The 22240-nt window shown below is 38.4% G+C and overlaps 1 protein-coding gene across 1 annotated transcript in view; it reads left to right on the top strand.

Moving 5' to 3' along the window:
- The first annotated feature begins 6844 nt into the window (after positions 1–6844).
- SLC25A21 (solute carrier family 25 member 21) overlaps positions 6845–22240 on the top strand; it is a 476445-nt gene continuing 461049 nt past the window's right edge. The window contains exon 1 of the mRNA XM_036103885.2: positions 6845–7334. Coding sequence (XP_035959778.1) covers positions 7265–7334 — 70 coding nt within the window. The 5' untranslated portion in view covers positions 6845–7264. The remainder of the gene's footprint in view (positions 7335–22240) is intronic.

Here is a 22240-nt window from a genome sequence, read left to right as displayed (position 1 = left end):
TCTTATTATTTAAGAAATATATTTTATAAGGCCATAGCAGCCATAGGTAGTGATTCTTTTGATGCATCCGGGAAAAGTAAATTGAAAACCTGTTGGAGGGGCACCTGGGTGGCTCAGTCGGTTAAGCATCTGCCTTCGGTGCAGGTCATGATCCCAGGGGGTCCTGGGATCGAGTCCCGCATCAGGCTCCCTGCTCAGTGGAGAGCCTGCTTATCCCTCTCCCTCCCGCTCTGCCTACTTGTGCTCTCTATCTCTCTGTCAAATAAATAAATAAAATCTTTACAAAAAAAAAAAAAACTTTTGGAAAAGATTCACCATTCTAGATGTCATTAAGAATATTTGTGATTCATGGGAAGAAGTCAAAATATCAACATTAACAGGTGCTTGGAAGAAGTTGATTCCAACTCTCAATGATGACTTTGAAGGATTTAAGACCTCAGTGGAGGAAGTAACTATAGATGTGGTGGAAATAGCAAGAAACCTAGAATTCAAAGGGGAGCCTTAAGATGTGACTGACTTGCTGCAATCTCATGATCAAACTTTAACAGATGAGTTACTTCTTACAGATAAAAAAAAGTGGCTTCTTGAGATGGAGTCTACTCCTAATGAAGATGCTGTGAGGATTATTGAAATGAAAACAAAGGATTTAGGATATGACACAAACTTAGCAGGGTTTGAGAAGATTCACTCCAATCCTGAAAGAAGATCTTCTGTGGGTAAAATGCTATCAAAGAACTTTGCATGCTACAGAGAAATCATTTGTGAAAGGAAGAGTCAATGGATGTGGCAAATGTCATTGTCTTATTTTAAGAAATTGCCACAGCCACCCAACCTTCAGCAACCACTGCCCTGATCAGTCAGCAGCCATTAACACTGAGGCAGAACCCTCCACCAACAAAAAGATTATAACTTGCTGAAAGCGTAGATGATGGTTAGCATTTTTAGCAATAAAGTATTTTTCAATGAATGCATATACATCGTTTATTTTAGACATAATGCTATTGCACATTTAATAGAGTACAGTATAATGTAAACATAACTTTTATATGCACTGGGTAACCGAAAAAATTCATTTGACTTTATTGTGACATTTGCTTTATTGTGTTGGTCTGGAAATGAACCCACAATATCTCAGTGGTATGACCGTACAAATATAATTCAGAATTGACCAACAACCTAAATAGTTAAAACTATAAAACTATTACAAGAAAATATCAGATTAAACTTTATTACGTTGAATTTGGCAGTGGATTCTTAGTTTGACACCAAAAGCATAAACAACAAAAGAACAAATAGATAAATTGGATTTCATCAAAATTAAAAATTTTTGTGCATCAAAGGACATTATCAAGAAAGTAAAGACAACTCACAGAATGGGAGAAACATTGGCAAATCATATATCTGATAAGAGTTTAATATCCAGAACATATAAAGAACTCTTACAACACAATAACAAAGAGAACCCAATAAAAATGAGAAATAGACTGGAATAGATAGAAGATATACGAATGGCCAATAAGCATGTGAAAAAGATAGCCAACTTCATTGGTCATTGAGGAAATGCAAATTAAAGCCACAATGTGATATCACCTCCTCACACAGACTAGGATGGCTATAATTAAAAAAAAAAAAAAAGAAAAGAAGTTTGGGAGAAATGTGGAGAAGTAGGAAGGCTTTACATTTCTTTGGATATATAAAATAGTACAGCCACTGCTGGGGCGCCTGGGTTGCTCTGTCCGTTAAATGTCCGACTCTTGATTTCAACTCAGGTCATGATCTCAGGGTTGTAGGATCAAGCCCCGTGTAGAGCCTGCTTAAGATTCTCTCTCTCCGTCTGCCTTTCTCACCTCAGTCTCCATCTGCCTTTCTCACCTCAGTCTCCTAAACTGTCAAATAAGGAATCGATTAGTCTTCCAGGTTTGTCATCCTATGATTCTAAAAAGTTAAAACAGGCTTCACTTATAGGAGCTCTTTTACTTAAACCAGTGATTCTCCACTAAGGACATTTTTGCCCTGAAGGGAACATTTAGCAATGTCTGGAGACATTTCTGGTTGTCATAACTGGGGATGGAGTTGCTACTGGCAGCTAATGGGTACAGGTTAGGGATGCACAGGACAGCCTCCCACAACAAAGAATTATCTGGCCCAAAATGTTAATGGTGCCATCGTTGAGATACCCTGACTTAATAAACAGAAAATTCACACCATTGTCACATATGCAATTTGTGACATTGAAGTTAGTGCTTTTCTAACTTCAGATATATAAAATTCCTGATCCAGCTTACCAATTGTTTACCAAAGTCAAGGATACTACAAGCTACTTACTCTGAATAATTTTACATTTTCATTTTTTTTGTATGGGTAGAAAAGCTAAAATTAAAATTAGAACATAATAACAACATAGTGATTCAGAAAGAGGCCTCCTACATTAAACATACTTAGGTTCAAAGAATACTTCAGTTAAATACTTAGTGTGACTTCAGGCAAGTTACTTAACTTGCCAGTATAAGATGAGGATAATATTTCTGTCATAGGGATTTGTGAATGAGATAATGGGTTATAAATAAGAGTTAAATGAAGGCTGTCATTATTCCAATTTACTAGGCAGGCTGAATATGGCTGGGAAGTTGCAGGTTGCTCTTCACTTTTCTAGAATCTCCCTCATTTCCCCCTTCCCAATTCTCTTTTAATTTTGTCTTTCTAATCTGCTGTGAACCAAGATATTAGACATCCACCCTACCAACCTTTTTAGAATTGGGTCTAAAACTAGTTCTAAGTGAAGGCCTGCAAAGCTCCTGGGGGCAAAGTGCATAGATTTCTGCATGTTGACTGCTTAGAGGCCTTAACTTCTAGGTTCCCAGCTATGTCCCAAATAACAGAAGTCTGTTATATAAATAACCTCTAAGTGTTGTTTCTATTACATCACAATAAAATATTGAAAAAAGTTTCCCAAGTAATTATTTTGTTCATACTGTCCAGTAAAATCCCTTGGAATTTAGAAATGCTCTGTTAGATGATGGGAAAATCTAATGCACCAGAACCTAAGATCTGTCCTAAAAAATAACATGATACCTTGGTATTTGTAAGTTATAAGCTATTGTGAGCTTAGAACAGTGATAATCAGACCCACAAATTTAAAACCTGTCTTTCACTTGCAAATAGCATTTCTTCAATACTTCTAATACTTCTGTAAAAGAATATTATGGAATAATAGATCTTTTGAATAGTTCAAGAGTTATAATCTCTTCTATCCATCAAGATATCTTAATCTTATGTCCATAAACCTCTCTTTCCAACTCTTCATCCTATTCCATGGATGGATTCCACATGTGCCAAATTCTGCATTTGTGTGTCCGTGTTTTGACACCTAAATAAAAGAATCTATGGGCCCACAGTGGCTATGTATCTTTCAATGAATGGTATCTTAAAATGTGGGTCCAGTCATAGTACAAGTACCACAGGGTTTTACTGTATTTTCTAGTAGACACTGATGAAGTAAACTTTAAATTTGAGGAAAACAAAATTTTTCAAAATGAGCACATACTGTCATTTTAAAATATAGCTCTTCATTCCTAAACTTTTCTCCAAAGTGGCAGATACTGCTGATTGTTTCCCAATATGTTCTCCCCTTTTTCCATAATGTTTGTTTTTGTTTTTTTCCTAGACTCACTGACACACAGCAAAATACTACTCTTTCCAATTTCCCTTGTACCCCTTATGGCCAAGTTCTGACCAATGAGATCTATGTAATTTTCAGGGCTTTCTTTACCCTTATCTTTCTCCTCTTTCTGCTGGCTGGAACCTTATTCATGGCTTACAACTGGGCTTGTGTAAGAGGGAAACAAATTTCTATCTTATTTAAGCCACTATTATTTTGGTCTCGAACAGTAGCTGATCTAATGACCCACTACAAAACTTTATTCCAAAAAAAAAACTGAACAAATTGTCAGATATTTAAGTTCAGTGAGGATTTTAAGGCTCCTGGCAGTTTAGTTTCTAGCCATTCTGCAACTTGATAGATAAATCAATACTTTAATTATGTTGTTCTCAACCAATATTAGGTAAATAATCAATAATGTAAAAATATAAGCTTGGGGGTGCCTGGGTGGTACAGTTGGTTAAACATCCAATTCTTGGTTTCGGCTCAGGTTATGATCTCAGGGTGGTAAGATCCAGCCCTGCGTTGGGCTCCATGCTCAGCGGGGAGTCTGCTTAAGAATCTCTCCCTTTCCACACCCACCCCCCAGCTCTCCTTCCGCACGTGGGGGTCTCTCTCTTTCAAATGAATAAATAAATAAATCTTTAAAAAATAAAATAAAAATATAAGCTTGATACTTTAGCAGTTTTGCCCTAATATCAGGACATTACAGCATTACATAAAATAATAATAGAGTAATTGTGATGGATTAAGTCTAGGGTATCTGAAATAGTAGGTCAAATAAATTTTACATTTTTTTTTTTCTTTTTTCCTCAGAGCTAAACCTTGCAGCATTCCAATACTGGCCACAGGCAAATTCGGCTGCAGATAAGGGATATATCCCATAATCAGAGCTCTCAGCACAGTGGGTATTTGCTGACTCTGGATCGATACTGGCTGACTCCCAAGCTTCAGAATATTCTTATACCTAGACCCTGTATCCTAACTATTCTAGAGGTATAGGACTAGTTTACATGTGATATCAGGCTTTGCTTTTTTTTTTTTAACTCAAAAAAATTGGTTCTAGCCCAAAGAGGTTAAAAATTGGTAGCAATTTGGGCGCCTGGGTGGCTCAGTCCTTAAGTGTCTGCCTTCGGCTCAGGTCATGATCCCAGGGTCCTGGGATCAAGCCCCGCATCGGGCTCCCTGCTCGGCGGGAGGCCTGCTTCTCCCTCTCCCACTCCCCCTGCTTGTGTTCCCTCTCTCACTATGTCTCTCTCTGTCAAATTAAAAAAAAAAAAGTTGGTAGCAATTTTCTAACGATATTTGGAACTATGTCTAGGAGAGTCTTCTCACTGAATTTACAGGTGTTGAGAGACTGAGGTCTTAGTGAGCCACAAATCTGCACCCACCTCCTCAGGATAAGATATTCAGAGATTAAGGTACTCATAGAATTGGTTAAACATCTATCTTTACACTGATCTGACTGGGGGAGAAAAAAAAAAGTTATCTTTAAATCTTGACCTGGGAGTGTTATTGTATTTCCTGAAATAATCTAAGGAAGACAAAATTTTACTTATATTGCAATATGGTGGGATTTCCTTCATTAGATTATACGCTTTATCAGGGATTTTAAGTGTTACATTGCCAGCACATAGGGAAGCTTTCAATGAATGAATGTAGAATTTGGTTCAGTGTATGCCTTGGGGTTCAATAGTTGTGACTTTTTTTTTTAACCTTAAAAAAATTCTCCACTTACATATGTGAATGAATGACATTAATTTGGGGGGGCATTTAATTATTTTAGGTTTCTGTGTGACAGAACGTAGTTTGGCCTGTGGCTAATTAAATCCACAATCCCATTGCAATTAGAAGAGGGAATCCTGGAATCAAATCCCAGCAATGTTATTAAGTCATAGTGTGATCCTGGGAAACTCAGTTTCCTCATTGGAAAACAAGGGAAATGTTTTCTATGAGCTCTGAAATTCTGATTTTAGTGCTCAGAATATAATAGGTTCTCAAAGTTTGTTGAATAAGTGATTCTATATTGCACTCAAGACCTCAAATTTAATTAGTAAAAGACTGAAACATTCCTCAAAAGCTTTTACTTTAAACAGCAAAAATTTCTGAAAACTATTTCTGGGTAAACATTCCAAACTTGGTAATTTTAGTCAAATATTTAATCAAATATGAGAAAATTTATTTTTGCATATCTGATCCATAAGCAGCAAGTCTACCCAATTCCTTACTTTCAACAATTTTGCCCATATCATTATTAACAGCTTTTAATAGCTCAGCCTCAGAAATAAAAACAAAATATGAAAGTAATTATTGTATTTTGCATTTAATTGGAAAACATTTTTTTAAGTTTTATTACATTCCTGATATTCAACTGTTTTTGGTTTTCAAAACTGGCAATTCTATATGGTTCAAACTGAATATATTTAGTATTAAATACAATGTTTAAGAAATAATATGACAATAGGGGTTCCAATCCTCTCATTCTACCTTTTACTGGTATCATCTCCTACCTGTTAGGGGTGTCGCAGGTATTTTTCTAAAATTTCGTAATATTGTGTCTCTCTTCTACATAGCATTTGTAACTTGTGGTTTAAAAATAGTATAAATCATTGCATTTTGCCGAATACCCTAAAGGGCTGGTACAAATAATGAAAGTTTTTATAGAAAGAATATCCTGATAGTTCCTTAATATTCCTTGATTATTTAGCTCTGTGCTTCACAAACTTTAACCTTCTTAACAAGCACTGGAGAACTTACTCAAACACAGGTTTCAGAGATTCTGATTCAGTAGACAGGGTAGGGCCATTAATTTGCCTTTCTTACAAACTCACATTACGCTTATGTTGCTCGATCTTAAGCTCAGACTTTGAGAAACACTGACGTGGAGTACTGAAGACACTTCTTTGTAACAAGGCCTCTTTCTTTTGGTCTTTCAGTAAATAAAACTCAAGCGTGATGAAGTCCCTTAAGCCAGTCTGTAAAGGACTACATTCACTTAGTTGTAAGGTAACTGTAAATTGGATTTGCTCGGACTTGGGTCTCTACAGCCCACAACTGCAGGACCGCTAACTCCAAGGAACGTGTTCAGCCGTCCGGCCTTTAGAACCTGCGGGAGCGCGGGCTTGCCGGGAGGGCAAGGGTCGCCCCAGCCCCGCCGCTAGGCCAGGCTCGCTTCTTTGCAAGCGTTATCAGAGGCAGCGCTTCCAGCCTGACAAACTGCAGGAGGCTCCTGATAGAGAAGCGCATGGGCGCCAATCTAGGAGACCAAACCCGACCCACCGCGGGCGGCCAACCCAACCCCAGCCGCGAGTCTTCTCTCCGCCAGGGTCCTTCCTGGAGCCCACGGGGCCTAGCAGGGGCGACAGAGAGCCCTTGAAGGGGTGCAGCGGGCAGGTTCGGACCCGCCGGAGATCACGCAGCGAGTCTGCGCTCTGAGCCGCCACCTCCGAGCAGTGGCCGGATTGCCGCCTTACAGGGAGCCACTCGGCGCAAGGACCTACCCAGCGCCGGCTCTCTCTCGATCAGAGCAATTTCTACAGGTCCGCACTGAGGCCGGCGAGCTCGCCTACTCTGCTCGGCCCACTCCGTCGTGCCCGGCTTGCGAAGATGTCCGCCAAGCCCGACGCCGGCTTCGTGAAAGAGGCTTCTCGCCAGATCCTGGCCGGTGGTTCCGCTGGTAAGGCCGCCCCGCCCCGCCGCGGGCCAGTCGCTTTTCCCTTCCCTTTCGCGTGTCCCGAAAACTTTCCTCAGACGAGTCTCCCGACCGAAGTTTCTCCTCTGAATCGCGCGCTGCAAACGCAGCGCCCGAGCCCGCCGAGTGCGAGAGCAAAGGAGGCCGGGAGCGGGCGGCGGACGCCGGGTGCCCCAGGTCAAGTCGCCGCCGCCCCGCGCCGCCGCTCCCGGGTGCCCCGCCTCCCGTGTCCCTTGCCTGGAAAGCGAGCGAGGCAGCCCCAAGGCCTGCAACTTGGACGAGGCCTTTATGCCTCGCTGGTTTCTTACTTGAAACGATCCAGTTTCTGCCAGACTTAGTGTTGCTCTCAGTTGTAGCCTTCTTCTGGGTAATTCAGGTCTTCCGTGAGTCCTGCCTCCCTCATTAAAGTACATACCTCGGGATTCCGCAGGTCTTCTCCACGCAGGCTGTGCTTGCTTGGGGCTATTCGTGCCTTACATAGGCATACTAAAATTAAATGCATATGTTAACACATATAAACACATTTGGTATAATCGGCTCACGTTAATTTGTGGAGAGATGCTGTGGGGAAAAAACCTTCAGAAAAAATTTGTTAGAACTAATCGTGGAAATAGTTACTAAGTGTGGCTAGAGAAAGTTACTAACCCACGAGGTTATGTTGTGTGAATGTGTGTTAAAGATATTTTAAAACATAAATTATGAGTTAATTGAACATTTTTCATAACTGATGCATTTTTATTTTAAATTTATAATTACTGTAATTCACTCATCACCATAATACATTTTTATAAATGTAAATAGTCTCTTAATAAGTTATACTGTGGCAACTCTACTAAATCATATTAAGAGAGTGATTAGGGGCGCCTGGGTGGCTCAGATGGTTAAGCGTCTGCCTTCAGCTCATGTCATAATCCCGGGATCGAGTTCCGCATCCGTCTCCTTACTCAGCGGGGACACTGCTTCTCCCTCCCCTACTGCTCTCCTTGCTTGTACTCTCTCGCTCTGTCAAATAAATAAATAAGATCTTTAAAAAAGAGAGAGAGAGAGTGACTAGATGTCTAATGTTTAACATCGACTAGTAAAATTAATTTTCAAACAAACTTGGACTTTTTATAAAGGCCTATTATAAATTATGACTAGTTATCAGTATGTCATGAACTACTTGCCTCTCAGGAGTTGCACATACTGCCAGATGTATCAGTTACAGTCTGTATACTTTCCTAAAGATGATACTTCATTAATATGGCAATCAAGGTATTCATCTTTTATATGTGATTGTGTTTTGTCCATCCATAATTATGATGTTAGTAGCCCCACTGTCTACTTTTTTAGTTGTTTCTCAGTAGTGATGATGAATTTTCACCAATTTACTCACCATTTTGGCCAGTTTCACAATGTCCAAGACTCTGCTAGCTGTCCTGACTCAGTTGATTCAGAATCCATGACCCTGATCAAAGAAAACTTAGCTGTCCCAGTAGGAGAATAAGGCTAATTGGTGAACATCCTAACCTATGACTAATGATTCAGAAGCATCTGTAATTGGCTTAGATGATCATACTCTATGCTAGACACAGCTAAATTCAAGGGATGTTAAGAGTAGATCAAACTATAATCGTACTTACACTGTTTTGTTGGATGATAAATATTTGGCACAAATATCAGGTGTGATTCCATCATGTAACTAATGTGAATGAAAATTAGTATATTTCTAAGGTAAATTAAACATAGTGTAGTTGATTTATATAGTTAGTACTATGGAATTATTGATAAATGATGAGAATAATTTGTACTTTCATCATAGTATAGAAAAACAGTCATGTTTTCTTCTACTTGGGCAATAACATTTTCATAAAATTTTATATTTATTGGACTTTAATAAACACAGACTAATCATATTATATATACTAGGTCAAGGGCCAAAAAGAAATTAATATACAAGAAAGGTAGAATTTTAATAAATATAGAAAATGCATTTGAATCTCTAGTGCTGGAGTTCTGACTACTGATAATGTCATCAAATGCAACACCTCTGTGTGTATATTATATGACCTTTGGAGGGTAAAGGTTAAAAATACATTCTGGCTTTCTTAAGGGGAAAAAAAAAAAGCTGGGGAGGTTTATTGGAGAAATACCAGGGTTTCTCGTGGAATTCAAGGTCTTGATACCTTCCTGGAGGAGACTGGAATCAGGAGCTAGAGCACTGAGGGGAACTCAGGAAGTGAACTCTTGCCATCTCTTACCCTTCCTCACTTTGTGAAATGGTTAAGCATTTCCAAGGCAGCAGGGTGGTGGTTAATAATAGGGTCACAGGTAATCCTAATACAGTTGTTAGGACAGCTTGCCATACTTCCGTAGATTTGCCTGGTAACGAGTAAATATGCCCAAATGGATTCAGACAGCTAATTACTTATAAAGACAGGAAAAGCAAGTCATTATGGTGTCAGTTCCCTGTGTCCCTTATTCCACGGAGGACACCAAACTGAAGAGGCCAGATGATACACGGTATGAGCGGTGGGTCACTCTGCTGGTGAGGAGACACCTCAGAACCACAGCCAAACAGTCTTATCCACTTACACTGAAGGCTGCAGCTTTCCCTAAGTGGAAGTGAGGTGGAAAGTCTTGTGTTCAACTGAAACTAGGGAGATAGATGAGAAATGGCCTATGGCAGTATTCCATGAGATAACGGGAGAAACCGCTTCTCAGCGCTTTCTCACCAGTCTGCTTATCTTCCCTCAGGGCAGAGGAAATCACAGGGCATTCTGCCAAGACTCGGCTCAGACTGTGGCCTAGCCCTACCTATAGGGTTATATGGAGATGTGCAAGGTTGTCAGCGTGCCAGGCTGTGGAGGTATTTCCCTGTGTCCTTCTGGTGCTTTCATCAGTCTTTTTGCTTACAATTGACTGCTGTTTGCTGCTCTTCCGTCCACGTGATGGAGTGTGGTTCCTAACAGCTCTTGAATTTACATGCTCTTGACTTCTGTTTTGTAGAGACAGTGAGAGACTGACTTCCTTTTTTTTTTTTCAGTTCTTGTGTAAAATCATGGAAAAGACTCAAGATAACCCAATTTTGGACAGGGGCCCACCTCTGCCATCAATCAGTTGTAGCCACTGCCCATGTGGATGTGTGAGTGGGGCAGCATTGGGCATGGGGACTTCAATGGAGATTTATTTTCCAGAGAAGCCAGACATGTCATGAGATGGCCAGTAGATGTCTTCCATAATGAGAATAGGTCTGTCTTTCATTAAAAGATGGTTTGTGATATTTGTATTTAAAAGACCAAAGAGATTGACGCACTGACAGTTGCTTGATCAATATACATCTGAAGACTGGCCTTGAGCTTGTAGCTATAGCTAATATATAGTTATTGTTACCAGTGGCAACTTTGTTTTATATGATGAAAGCTATGCTCAAGACAAGTCAGTATGAATTGAAGTTTTACAGAGCGGGCTTCTAGTCTGTATTTTCAGCTTCAGGTAATCACAAGATTCACGTGAAAGAATAGAAGCCAATGATGAGAGCTTCAGGAAGATCAGCAAGGCCAAACACTGCAGGAGGGATAAGGATGTGAATGAGAAGGGGCCATCATATCACACCCTTTCATTTTTTGATGGCCGTGTAATATTCCATTATATATATATAATGTATATATATAATATATACATATATAATATACATATATACACACACACCACATCTTCTTTATTCATTCTTCTGTTGATGGACATCTGGGCTCTTTCCATAGTTTGGCTATTGTGGACATTGATGCTATAAACATTAGGGTGCAGGTGCCCCTTCAGATCACTGCATTTGTATCTGTGGGGTAAATACCCAGTAGTACAATTGCTGGATCCTAGGGTAGCTCTATTTTCAACTTTTTGAGAAACCTCCATCTGTTTTCCAGAGTGGTTGTACCAGCTTGCATTCCCACCAACAGTGTAGGAGGGTTCGCTGTCCTCCATATCCTCCCCAACATCTGTGATTTCCTGACTTGTTAATTTTAGCCATTCTGACTGGTGTGAGTTGGTATCTCATTGTGGTTTTGATTTGTATTTCTCTGATGCCGAGTAATGTTGAACATTTTTTCATGTGTCTGTTGGCCATTTGTAGGTCTTCTTTGGAGAAATGTCTGTTCATGTCTTCTGCCCATTTCTTTTTTTTTTTTTTCAAAGAATTTATTTATTTGAGAGAGAGAAAGAGAGCACATGAGAGGGGGGAGGGTCTGAGGGAGAAGCAGACTCCCTGCTGATTAGGGAGCCTGATGCGGGACTCGATCCCAGGACTCCAGGATCATGACCTGAGACGAAGGCAGTCGCTTAACCAACTGAGCCACCCAGGAGCCCCTCTTCTGCCCATTTCTTGATCGGATTATTTATTATTTGAGTGTTGAGTTTGGTAAGTTCTTTATAGATTTTGGATACTAGCCCTTTACCTGATAAGACATTTGCAAATACCTTCGGTTGTCTTTTGGTTTTGTTGACTGTTTCCTTTGCTATGCAAAAGCTTTTTATCTTGATGAAGTCCCAATAGTTCATTTTTGTCTTTGTTTCCCTTGCCTTTGGAGACATGTCTAGCAAGAAGTTGCTGTGGCCAAGGTCAAAGAGGTTGCTGCCTGTGTGCTCCTCTAGGATTTTGATGGATTCCTATCTCTCATTTAGGTCCTTCATCCATTTGGAGTCTATTTTTGTGTATGGTGTAAGGAAATGGTCCAGTTTCATTCTTCTGCTTGTAGCTGTCCAATTTTCCCAGCACCATTTGTTGAAGAGACTGTCTTTTTTCCATTGGACATTCTTTCCTGCTTTGTCAAAGATTAGTTGACTATAGAGTTGAGGGTCCATTTCCAGGTTCTCTATTCTGTTGCATTGATCTTTGTGTCTGTGTTTGTGCCAGTACCATACTGTCTTGATGATGACAGCTTTGTAATAGAGCTGGAAGTCTGGAATTGTGATGCCTCCAGCTTTGGTTTTCTTTTTCAACATTCTTCTGCTATTTGGGGTCTTTTCTGGTTCCATACAAATTTTAGGATTATTTGTTCCAGCTCTGTGAAAAAAGTTGATGGTATTTTGATAGGGATTGCATTGAATGTATAGATTGCTCTAGGTAGACATTTTGACAATATTCTTCAAATCCATGAGCATGTTTTTTTTTTTTTTTTCCATTTCTTTGTGTCTTCCTCAATTTCTTTCATGAGTGTTCTATAGTTTTCTGAGTACAGATCCTTTGCCTCTTTGGTTAGGTTTACTCCTAGATTTCTTACGGTTTTTGGAATAATTGTAAATGGGATTGACTCCTTAATTTCTTTCTTCTGTCTTGTTGGTGTATGGAAATGCAACTGATTTCTGTGCATTGATTTTTTTTATATCCTGCCACATTGCTGAATTCCTATATGAGTTCTAGCAATTTTGGGGAGGAGTCTTTTGGGTTTTCCACATTGAGTATCATGTCATCTGGAAAGAATGAGAATTTGACTTCTTTACCAATTCAGATGCCTTTTATTTATTTATTTATTTATTTGGTTGTTGTTGTCTGATTGCTGAGGCTAGGCCTTCTAGTACTGTGTTGAATAGCAGTGGTGATAGTGGACATCCCTGCCGTGTTCCTGACCTTAGGGGAAAAGCTCTCAGTTTGTCCCCATTGAGAATATTTGCTATGGGCTTTTCATATATGGCTTTTATGATATTGAGGTATGTTCCTACTATCCTATCCCTACATAGTGCAGAGTTTTAATGAGGAAAGGATGCTGTACTTTGTCAAATGCTTTTTCCGCATCTATTGAGAGGATCATATGGTTCTGGGACATCTTTTTTTATTTCTCACAATGACCGAAGGGATTGGTAGCAACCTGACAGCAGTACTGATAGAATTCCCCCCAAACTTGCTAGAGTTCCCAAGGTCCCTTAGGCCTCAGTATTTCATATCATTACCTTGTCTGCTCACCAGTAGGGCTCCAGGAAGTTCCCCTTCTATGCACATCTCTTCCTTGGATTCAGGAACTTAGCTTTACCTCAGACCCTCCCATTCTCCTTAATAACCAGTTTGGGTTCTTACATGTGTTTCCAAAGCTCACGGGGTTCTTATTTCCCATGTCATGTAGAAGCCTTTTAGGCTCACTCAGATGGGTATTCTCCCCAAGTTCTCATTGGGCTTTTGCCTCTAACTTCAGAGTTTTCCAGGGTCTCTGGCAAGTCCTCATGGATCCTTGAGAGACCCTGCTCTCACCAGAGCCTGTCAAGGTCCTTCCTGAGGCCTAGGCCTTGTCCACACTGAATTCCCTTGCACAGTGGCATCTCTAAGGCCCTCTCCCTCCTGTCTCACAGAATCTCATACTCATATTCCCAGAAGTCTGCCAGTGCCACTCAGAGGACTTCCTAGAGCATTTCCCCTCCTTATAGCTTTTACATATCGCCATTCATGCAGGACACTGATTTGTTTCCCAAAATTTTCAGGCTCCTCTCCAGCCCCACCCTAGTTCTTTGTACATTGTAGGCACACATCCCCATCATATCTCCAATCACAATTTTTATTTTGTGTCTTCCTAGAGATATTTTAGTCAAATTGTGTAGTCAAAGTGTTCTGAAAACAAGTTTTCCAGTTTTGCACTAGACATAGTTCCAGTACTTTGTGCAGTTTTTCTCATTAATCACCTTCAAGGAGTCAAATGAGAAAGTGAAACGAAAAATCTTTTTTAGGTGGAAAGAAACCTGGGATTCATGGATAGGTCTCTGGGAAGTTAACTATTGCACAGTGTAAAATGTGCATTATACTGGTGGAAGAGTCAAGGCTTTCAACCTAAAAAGGTAACTAAAATGGTATTGCATAATTTCAAATCTTATTTTTTAAACTCCTAATCTTATTATATATCTTATGTATCTTCATTTTTTTACAAGATTTCTACCATTTTTTGCTTTAACCCATAGTAGTTAAAATACAGTTAAAAGAAGTACCTTAACAGGTAGTATGTATATTAGTAGTCCTCTGGACTTTAATTTGGTCTAAGTAATAAAAGGGTCGATGCACCGGGGGGTGATCAAGGTTGAAATTTTGATCAAGGAAAAGTCTTTTTCAGAATGGGTGCAAAGGGGACACACATGTGATATGGATAAATGGCACCTTTGGAACGTCAGGATTTGAGAAACTGCAAATGTTTGATAATAAATAGCAGGTTGTAGTGAAACAGGTGAGCCTTTATGACACATCAAAGGGAGGCTGGAACCCATTATCTGGGTAATTAGGGAGGAAAAATTCCCCTTATTTCAACCACATAGGAGGAAGCAACTCTGCTGCTCAAATTAATTATAAAATACCTTTAAAGGATGCATTTTAATTTCTCTCTCTCTTTTTAAAATTTTTACTTAAATTCAATTTAATTAACACATACTGTATTATTAGTTTCAGAGGTAAATTTAGTGATTCATCAGTTGCATACAACACTCAGTGCTCATTTCTTCAAGTGCCCTCCTTATTGCCCATCACCCAATTACTCCATCCCCCCATCCACCTCCCCTCCAACAACCCTCAGTTTGTTTCCTACAGTTAAGAGTCTCTTATGACTTGCCTCCTCTGTTTTCATCTTATTTTTTGTTCCCTTCCCCTATGTTCATCTGTTTTGTTTCTTAAATTCCACATATGAGTGAAATCATATGGCATTTGTCTTTCTCTGACTTATTTCACTTAGCATAATACCTTCTAGTTCCATCCACATCGTTGCAAATGGCAAGATTTCATTCTTTTTGATGGCTGAGTAATATTCCATAGTGTGTGTGTGTGTGTGTGTGTGTGTGTGTGTGTGTGTACACCACATCTTCTTTATCCATTCATCTGTCGATGGACATCTGGGCTCTTTCCATAGTTTAGCTATTGTAGACATTGCTGCTATAAACATTGGGGTGCATGTCCCCCTTCAAATCACTATGTTTCTATCCTTTGGATAAATACGTAGTAGTGCAATTGCTGGGTCGTAGGGTAGCTCTATCTTGTCTCTCTTAAAGAAAATCTAGTTCTCAAAAATATGAATTTAAGTAAGAACAAAATATGAATTGCATAACCATATTTCAAAGCATTTCTTATTTTACTGTCCTTCAGTGAAAGACATTTTAAAAGCATAAGTATAATGTGTGGGTACATGATTCAGTTGATGTAAAAACATGAATCAACTTTAACACAACATTTTAGGAACACCTGTTAAACCAGCACTTCCTCATCTCCTTTGCCTACGCACTGTGTTCCCCTCCCCTTGACTACAATATCTCAGAGCACTGAGAACCTGGTGTTTTAGGTAGAGCGTAGTAGATGCTCAGAAATGGATGTTGACTGTATTAATGACTAAATATCAGAAGCTTAGGCCACAGAATATATTCTTAGGGTCCCACTCTGAAGAGAGAAAATTATGCTGAGGTTCAAGTCATCAGACAACGAATATTTGCAACAGTACTTTCCTTTAACAATATTTTCTTATATTGTAATCATTCGGTAAACGAAGTGAAAAAATTATCTTCAGTTCTAAAATGTCTGCCACCTTCTGAGTGAGAAGTCCATGATAATTTTTTAAATTTATGTATCATCTTTTGTTCCAGGACCCCAAAATGAAAAGAGGTGCACAAATCATTTTCAAACATCTTTATGATTTAAATAGGTGGTATCTTAAAATGGCAATGAAACCAGGTTAAGGAACGTCTATGAGATTCTTAACTGCTCTAGATTTTAACTGATTTTTCTTACCAATTTCTTTTCCTTTTGGTTTTAAATTATTACGTTTGTGTCAGTTATTTCCATACTTTGATGTGATCATGGCTTACACACATTCTAAGTATTCTATTAGATCTGTATCTTTTGATCCCTTGTATTAGTTTGCTAGGGCTGTCTGAACAATGTACCACAAACTGGATGGCTTAAAATAACAGTAATTTATTGTCTCATAGTACTGGCAGTTAGAAGTCTGAAATCAAATGTGGATAGGGCTGGTTCCTTCTGGAAGCAGCAAAGGAGAATTTGGTCCATGCCTCTCTCAGCTCCTGGTAATTGCTAACAATCATTGTGTTCTTTGACTGTCATCACATGGCTTTCTCTTCCCATCTGTCTCTGTGTCTGTCCAAATTTCCCTCTTTTTATAAGGATATCATTGGATTAGGGCCCATTCCAATCCGGTATGACCTTGCCTTCACTTGATTACATCTGTAAAGACACTCTTTCTTTCTTTCTTTTTTTTTTTTAAGATTTTATTTATTTATTTGACAGAGAGGGACAGCGAGAGAGGGAACACAAGCAGGAGGAGTGGGAGAGGGAGAAGCAGGCTTCCCGCAGAGCAGGGAACCTGATGTGGGGGGTCGATCCCAGGACCCTGGGATCATGACCTGAGCAGAAGGCAATCGCTTAACGACTGAGCCACCCAGGCGCCCCAAGATGCTATTTCCAGATAAGGTCACATACAAGAGTTTAGGACTTGAACATATCTTTCTTGGGGGGACACAGTTCAACCCACAACAGGCATTTGATTGTATTTTTTTCTTTATATTGTGATTCTCAAGTTCATGTTCCATATCTCAAGCTATGGTCCTGTGTTTCTCTTCCTTTCATTGTCAACCTTTGTGAAAAGTTCTTCACTCAGTTTCCAACCTACTATAATTGGTGTATCTGTCTTTACCTTTGTGCTCAAACTGCTAACTACTGGTTTTCATTCTTAATTTTGCCTAATCTTTGTAAAATTTCACATCTCTGACCAATTTTTCTCTTTAAAGTTGTCTACTGTTGATTGTTACTCTCCTCTTCATATCCAGTCACTTCTTTATGTTTCCTTTGCTGGTTCCTCTTCTTTCCCTTTCCTCAAAAACTGGCATTCTGCAGGGTCCTAAGTTCTCTGCTCCATACACTTTTTTTTTATGCGTTTCAGGTGTCCAACATTTATTCAACATTTATATACATTACAAAGTGATCACCACAATAAATCTAGTTACCATCTGTCACCATACAGAGCTGTTACAATGCTATTAACTATATTCTCTAGGTTATACTTTGCAGTCTTGATTCTTTTAATGTCTGCAAAAACAGTTTATTGGGTCCGTATGCTACATAATCTTTAACTCTTCCATCTTCTGTAACGTGTATAAGGCTTTATTAAGTTGTCCCATAAAAAAATGTGATGAACTTTTTCACTATAAAAAGCTTTATCTATATTGAACAGTATCTTCTCAGGATTCTTTTCAAGAAATTGGGCCAAAGGAACAAAATAATTTTAAATTTTCTTGAAGTGAAATCAGTTTCCAAAGGGTTGGGATTAATATCCTACCTGGCAATTTTGTCCTATCTTCACCAGTACTGATGATGCCAGGTTTTTAATATTCTGCTTAATTCAGTGGATCTTGTCCTTATTTTAATTTTCATTCACTTCGCTACTAGAAAGGTTGAATTTTTACCGTATCAGCTGAATTTTCTTTTACAACTTATCTATGATTTACGCCTGTTTATTTATTGGAATCTTACTGGTTTTCTTTCTTTCTTTCTTTCTTTTTTTTGATGTAGTGTTCTGTGATTCATTGTTTGCATATAATACCCAGTGCTCCATTCAATATGTGCCCTCTTTAATACCCATCACCAGGCTAACCCATCCCCCCACTCCCCTCCCCTTGCTCCATACACTGTTACCTCCCTGAGCAAGCCCATCTGCTCTCTGGCTTCAATATTATCAGTTTGCACGTAACCCCCCAATCTATATTTCCAACTTCTCTGTGTCCTACAGATTCAGATTTCTAACTTATACAGTAGAAACAACATGGGAACAAGAGTTATGTGGATTTTTAGTGATTTTCAAAGGTAATGTTTCAGAGGTAAATTTTGAAACTAGTATCAGACCATCAAATACCATTTTCTCTTTGTTATATCATTGTACTCATCCTTATTTTGAGTTGTCTTTCTCATTCATTCTTTTTGTTAACTTAGCAAGTTACAAGCGACCTTCTCTGGGTGTTCGGGTTTAGATGGACCCTCCCTAATTATCTAGTTAATAATTAAGATCAGACAAACAGGAAACAGTAAGATAAATCTTAAGTGCTCACATTAATTGATTACTATGTATAAAGCACCTTACTTTGCTTAAATTATTGATAATAATTTGTAATTTCTTGAGGATGAGGAAAGTGAAGCTCAGATATATTAAGTAACTTGCTCAAGGCCAGTGACAGAACATGAACTCAAACTCTGTTTTCTTTGCTTTTAGAGCTTTTACTCCTACCCACTACCCCACCCTGCCTCAGAGTGTGCAAAATGAGAAATCAGGCTAGCAGCCCCATACAGAATATTGCCTTCGTAAGACCTCTTTTCCTTCAGGCTGGTTTAAATACTGTAGCTGCTCTAGAAACTCGCATACTGATGAACAATCAAGATCTGCCTTTGGCATAACCAGCATTTCTTGTTTTTGCCAGCCATAGTACAAGTATAAAATTCTCCATATCACCCATCAGGGGACTCTGTCAGCATTGACAAAGCTGCCTCTTTTCTGCCATTCCCTACAGGTGATTGATTAGGAATGGGTTGAGCCCCAATCCTCGGGTAATTGTTAAACAAGACTTATACAATTAGGTAAGCTACCAGAATGACTCACTGGAGTGAGAGCAACCCCAGAGTAGACTGGGTGAGCCTGGCTGTGAAAAAGGAGGGAATTTAAGTTGCATGAAATAGGTTTGTTTTGAGCTTTTTCATTTGCATGAATCTGGTAGCTTTAAGTGAGCCACAGGGTGAATTTAGTTGAATGTCTGTAAAATCTAGAATGGACTGTTATGGGGGGGGAATATAACTTTGGAGAAATAATAATGGAATATATGTTTCAGTAGAATTGAATGACACCTAAAATAGAATTAAGCTCAAAAAGCTCTACATTATGAGAGGGAGGGAGGGAGGGAGGGAAGAAATGCCAAATGAGCTAATATTTTTAAAAAAATTATCAATATTTATGGATCATCAAACGTACCAAAATCAGATTGATACAGTTATGGGAAGTATTATTTTTGTTCTTGTTGATGTAGTTGTTGTTGTTATTATTTGGAGAATGATTGTAGAGATAAGTTAAAATACTTTGGAATAAATTATTGGTACCTCTCCAGAGATTCAATAATGCGCAAAGTTATTTTGAAGCTTCCTTCTAGGGCAATGCATTTGGTTGGCTACTGCATCACAGTGGACAGTCACATTTGAAAAGAACACCATTCTGTCCTTGTGCAGACCTATAGATGGCACTGTCTTCCTATGATTTTCGTGATTTGCTTAAAAAAAAAAGAAAAAGAAAAGAAAAGCTTTCTGCAGACAAAGTTAGATGTAGAAGTGTCTTAGCTTCTAGTTAGATCCTACCATTGTAAAACACTTGGAACAGGTGCCTGGCATAGATCATAGAGAATTATACATTTGAAAAATGTAGATGACTGGACTTTGGAATTAATTTTTCTATTTAATTATGATTCTTAACTATGAATGGAAAAATAAGTTTATGTATATGAGTCAGAGAGGTGGGAGCAACTATTTTTATTGCTATAATAGTTATGTTCTCTGTGGTGGGTGGTCTTGCTTTTGAATTTAGAGTTTTGGATCAAAAAAAATTGTTGATAAGTTTAGCATAAATGTCATATTCATTGCTTTTAGGTCTTGGAGATTACCTTATGGAAATGAAACTCCTAGAATCCATAATTTTGTGTCTCTAAATTGTCAGGGTTAGAGTGTGTATACACTAGTAGTAAATTATAAGTTTCTGTGAGCAAGATCTACAGTGCCAAATGCATAGTTCTTTTTATCTATCCGGGGCAGCCACTCAAAATGCCATTTCTTGTTTTAATATAATGACCTTTAACATAAGAAAGTGAGGGAGGTGTATAAAGAATGTATTTTCTTAAGTTCCAAACAGGATTTCTTTTTTTTTTTTTTTTAGGTTAATGCATACTGTGTGTGGAATTAATGGAAGTACTGGGAAGTCCCTGCTACTGTAAATGAACTTCTAACCACAAGATGGCAGTGTAACTTGCCCATGTTTTTTTAAAACATTTTTTAGAAAAAGGCTTAGTAAATTAAACACATTATTTCTTTCTCTCTTAACGAGAACGGTATACAGCTATGAAATTTTAAGAAAATTATAAAGAAGATGAATATTGAAAATCCTTAACATAATAAGTACTATAGACCCCTTAGTGATTTATTTTGATTAGCAGGGGCTTTTTTAGTTGAGCTAAGAAAACATTTATTTCATATTCTTTTAAGATGAAAGTAGAAATGTAATCATATCAAAATTGGAAAGCATATCAGCAACTTTCTTTTACAGAGCAATATAGTCTCATGTTTGCCTGATCAAGCATCAAGGAAGGATAAGACTCTTTCTGTTTCCTTCATATTTTTGTGAAGATCTGCATTGGCCTATACCTTCTATTCTTCTGAGCACACATATGCTGGAGAAGGTCAACAGAGAAGCAAAGAAGGGAAAGAAAAGAAAGAATAGTAGAGACACTAGCACCTAAGTTATATGGAAAGAAAGCAGTGATGATGGTGTCTGTGTGACCCTTGCTAGATTTATATATTATATACTTCAGAAATGTATCATCTGTCCATTCAATAGGGGTTTTTAAATAGCCATTATCTAGTATTGTCTGTATTTACAATGTTTTCATTGATACGTTTACATATTATGTGGTATGTTTTACTCTACATGGATGCTTTTCACAATTTCTTTTGTTTTTTTGTGTGTGATAAATTTAAAAGATTACACTGGATTTAATTCTTGCTTTTTAAGTCTTGCAAAGAGTGAGCCCCATTTACGTAGGGGCCAAAAGTCTTATTTATTTTGTATCTGCAGGACTTGCGCAGTGCTTAGAATGTATCTACTCATTAAGTCTATTTTTATTCAAATTGCATTTGCCACAATGTGATACAATTCTTTTGAGACATATGTTGCTTTTGTGCCTCTCTCTGATCAGCCTAAATGTGGCAGAGACAAAGAAAATATCTTCTATTTTAAAAGCCAAGTGCTTTGAACTCATTCGTAGCATCTTATTTTGGTGTTAGTGGAGGGAATGTTCCTTGTAGGACTGATAGTTTCTCAGAGCTGCACTGAAAATAAAACTTCTCTTTTTTCTTTTTTTTTTTTTTAAGATTTTATTTATTTATTTGACAGAGAGAGAGATAGTGAGAGCAGGAACACAAGCAGGGGGAGTGGGAGAGGGAGAAGCAGGCCTCCCGCCAAGTAGGGAGCCCGATGTGGGGCTTGATCCCAGGACCCTGGGATCATGACCTGAGCTGAAGGCAGTTGCTTAACGACTGAGCCACCCAGGCGCCCCAAAACTTTTATTTTCTGACCTAAGTTATATGGAAATGCTAAACAGTGTGATTTGCTCCCTATAATGGAATATTTGACATAAAATCAATAAAAGATGTACAGTTTCTGCTTGTGAGCAGCTATACACAGAAATATATTATAAATTCAAAAAGGAGGTCTATTTTCATTATTCACATAAATTAGAAATAGATGGCAAATTTTTTTTCTGGGTAAGTTAAAATTTTAAAAAATGACTTACTGTTACCATGTATAGGAAAAACATACAAGACAAATATATAAGGAAAAAATAAGAAATGCAGTTACCATGTATGAGAAAAAATATAGTTTCATGTAATGCCTAAATGTATAGGTCAGGGTCCAAAAATCTGTAATTTTAGGTTAGTTGTTTGCAATCAGGATATGTTTCCCCCTAGAACAGTGTTATGTACTTTGTGCGTGAGCCACAAAAATCTATAACCCCTAATAAGTGTGAAATACCACTAATAGGAATCCTGAACCTTGGGACATTTAGGACCCTTATGCCCAAATATAGGGTCCTGTGCCCTTTTGAGTTTAGCTTTCCTGAAGGTTTCAAGGGCTGTAAGTAGTGGG

The sequence above is a fragment of the Halichoerus grypus genome, chromosome 8 (genome assembly GCF_964656455.1).
Source record: "Halichoerus grypus chromosome 8, mHalGry1.hap1.1, whole genome shotgun sequence".
Taxonomy (NCBI): domain Eukaryota; kingdom Metazoa; phylum Chordata; class Mammalia; order Carnivora; family Phocidae; genus Halichoerus; species Halichoerus grypus.
Note: the sequence above shows the minus strand (reverse complement) of the source record. Positions and strands in the feature narration are given on the sequence as shown.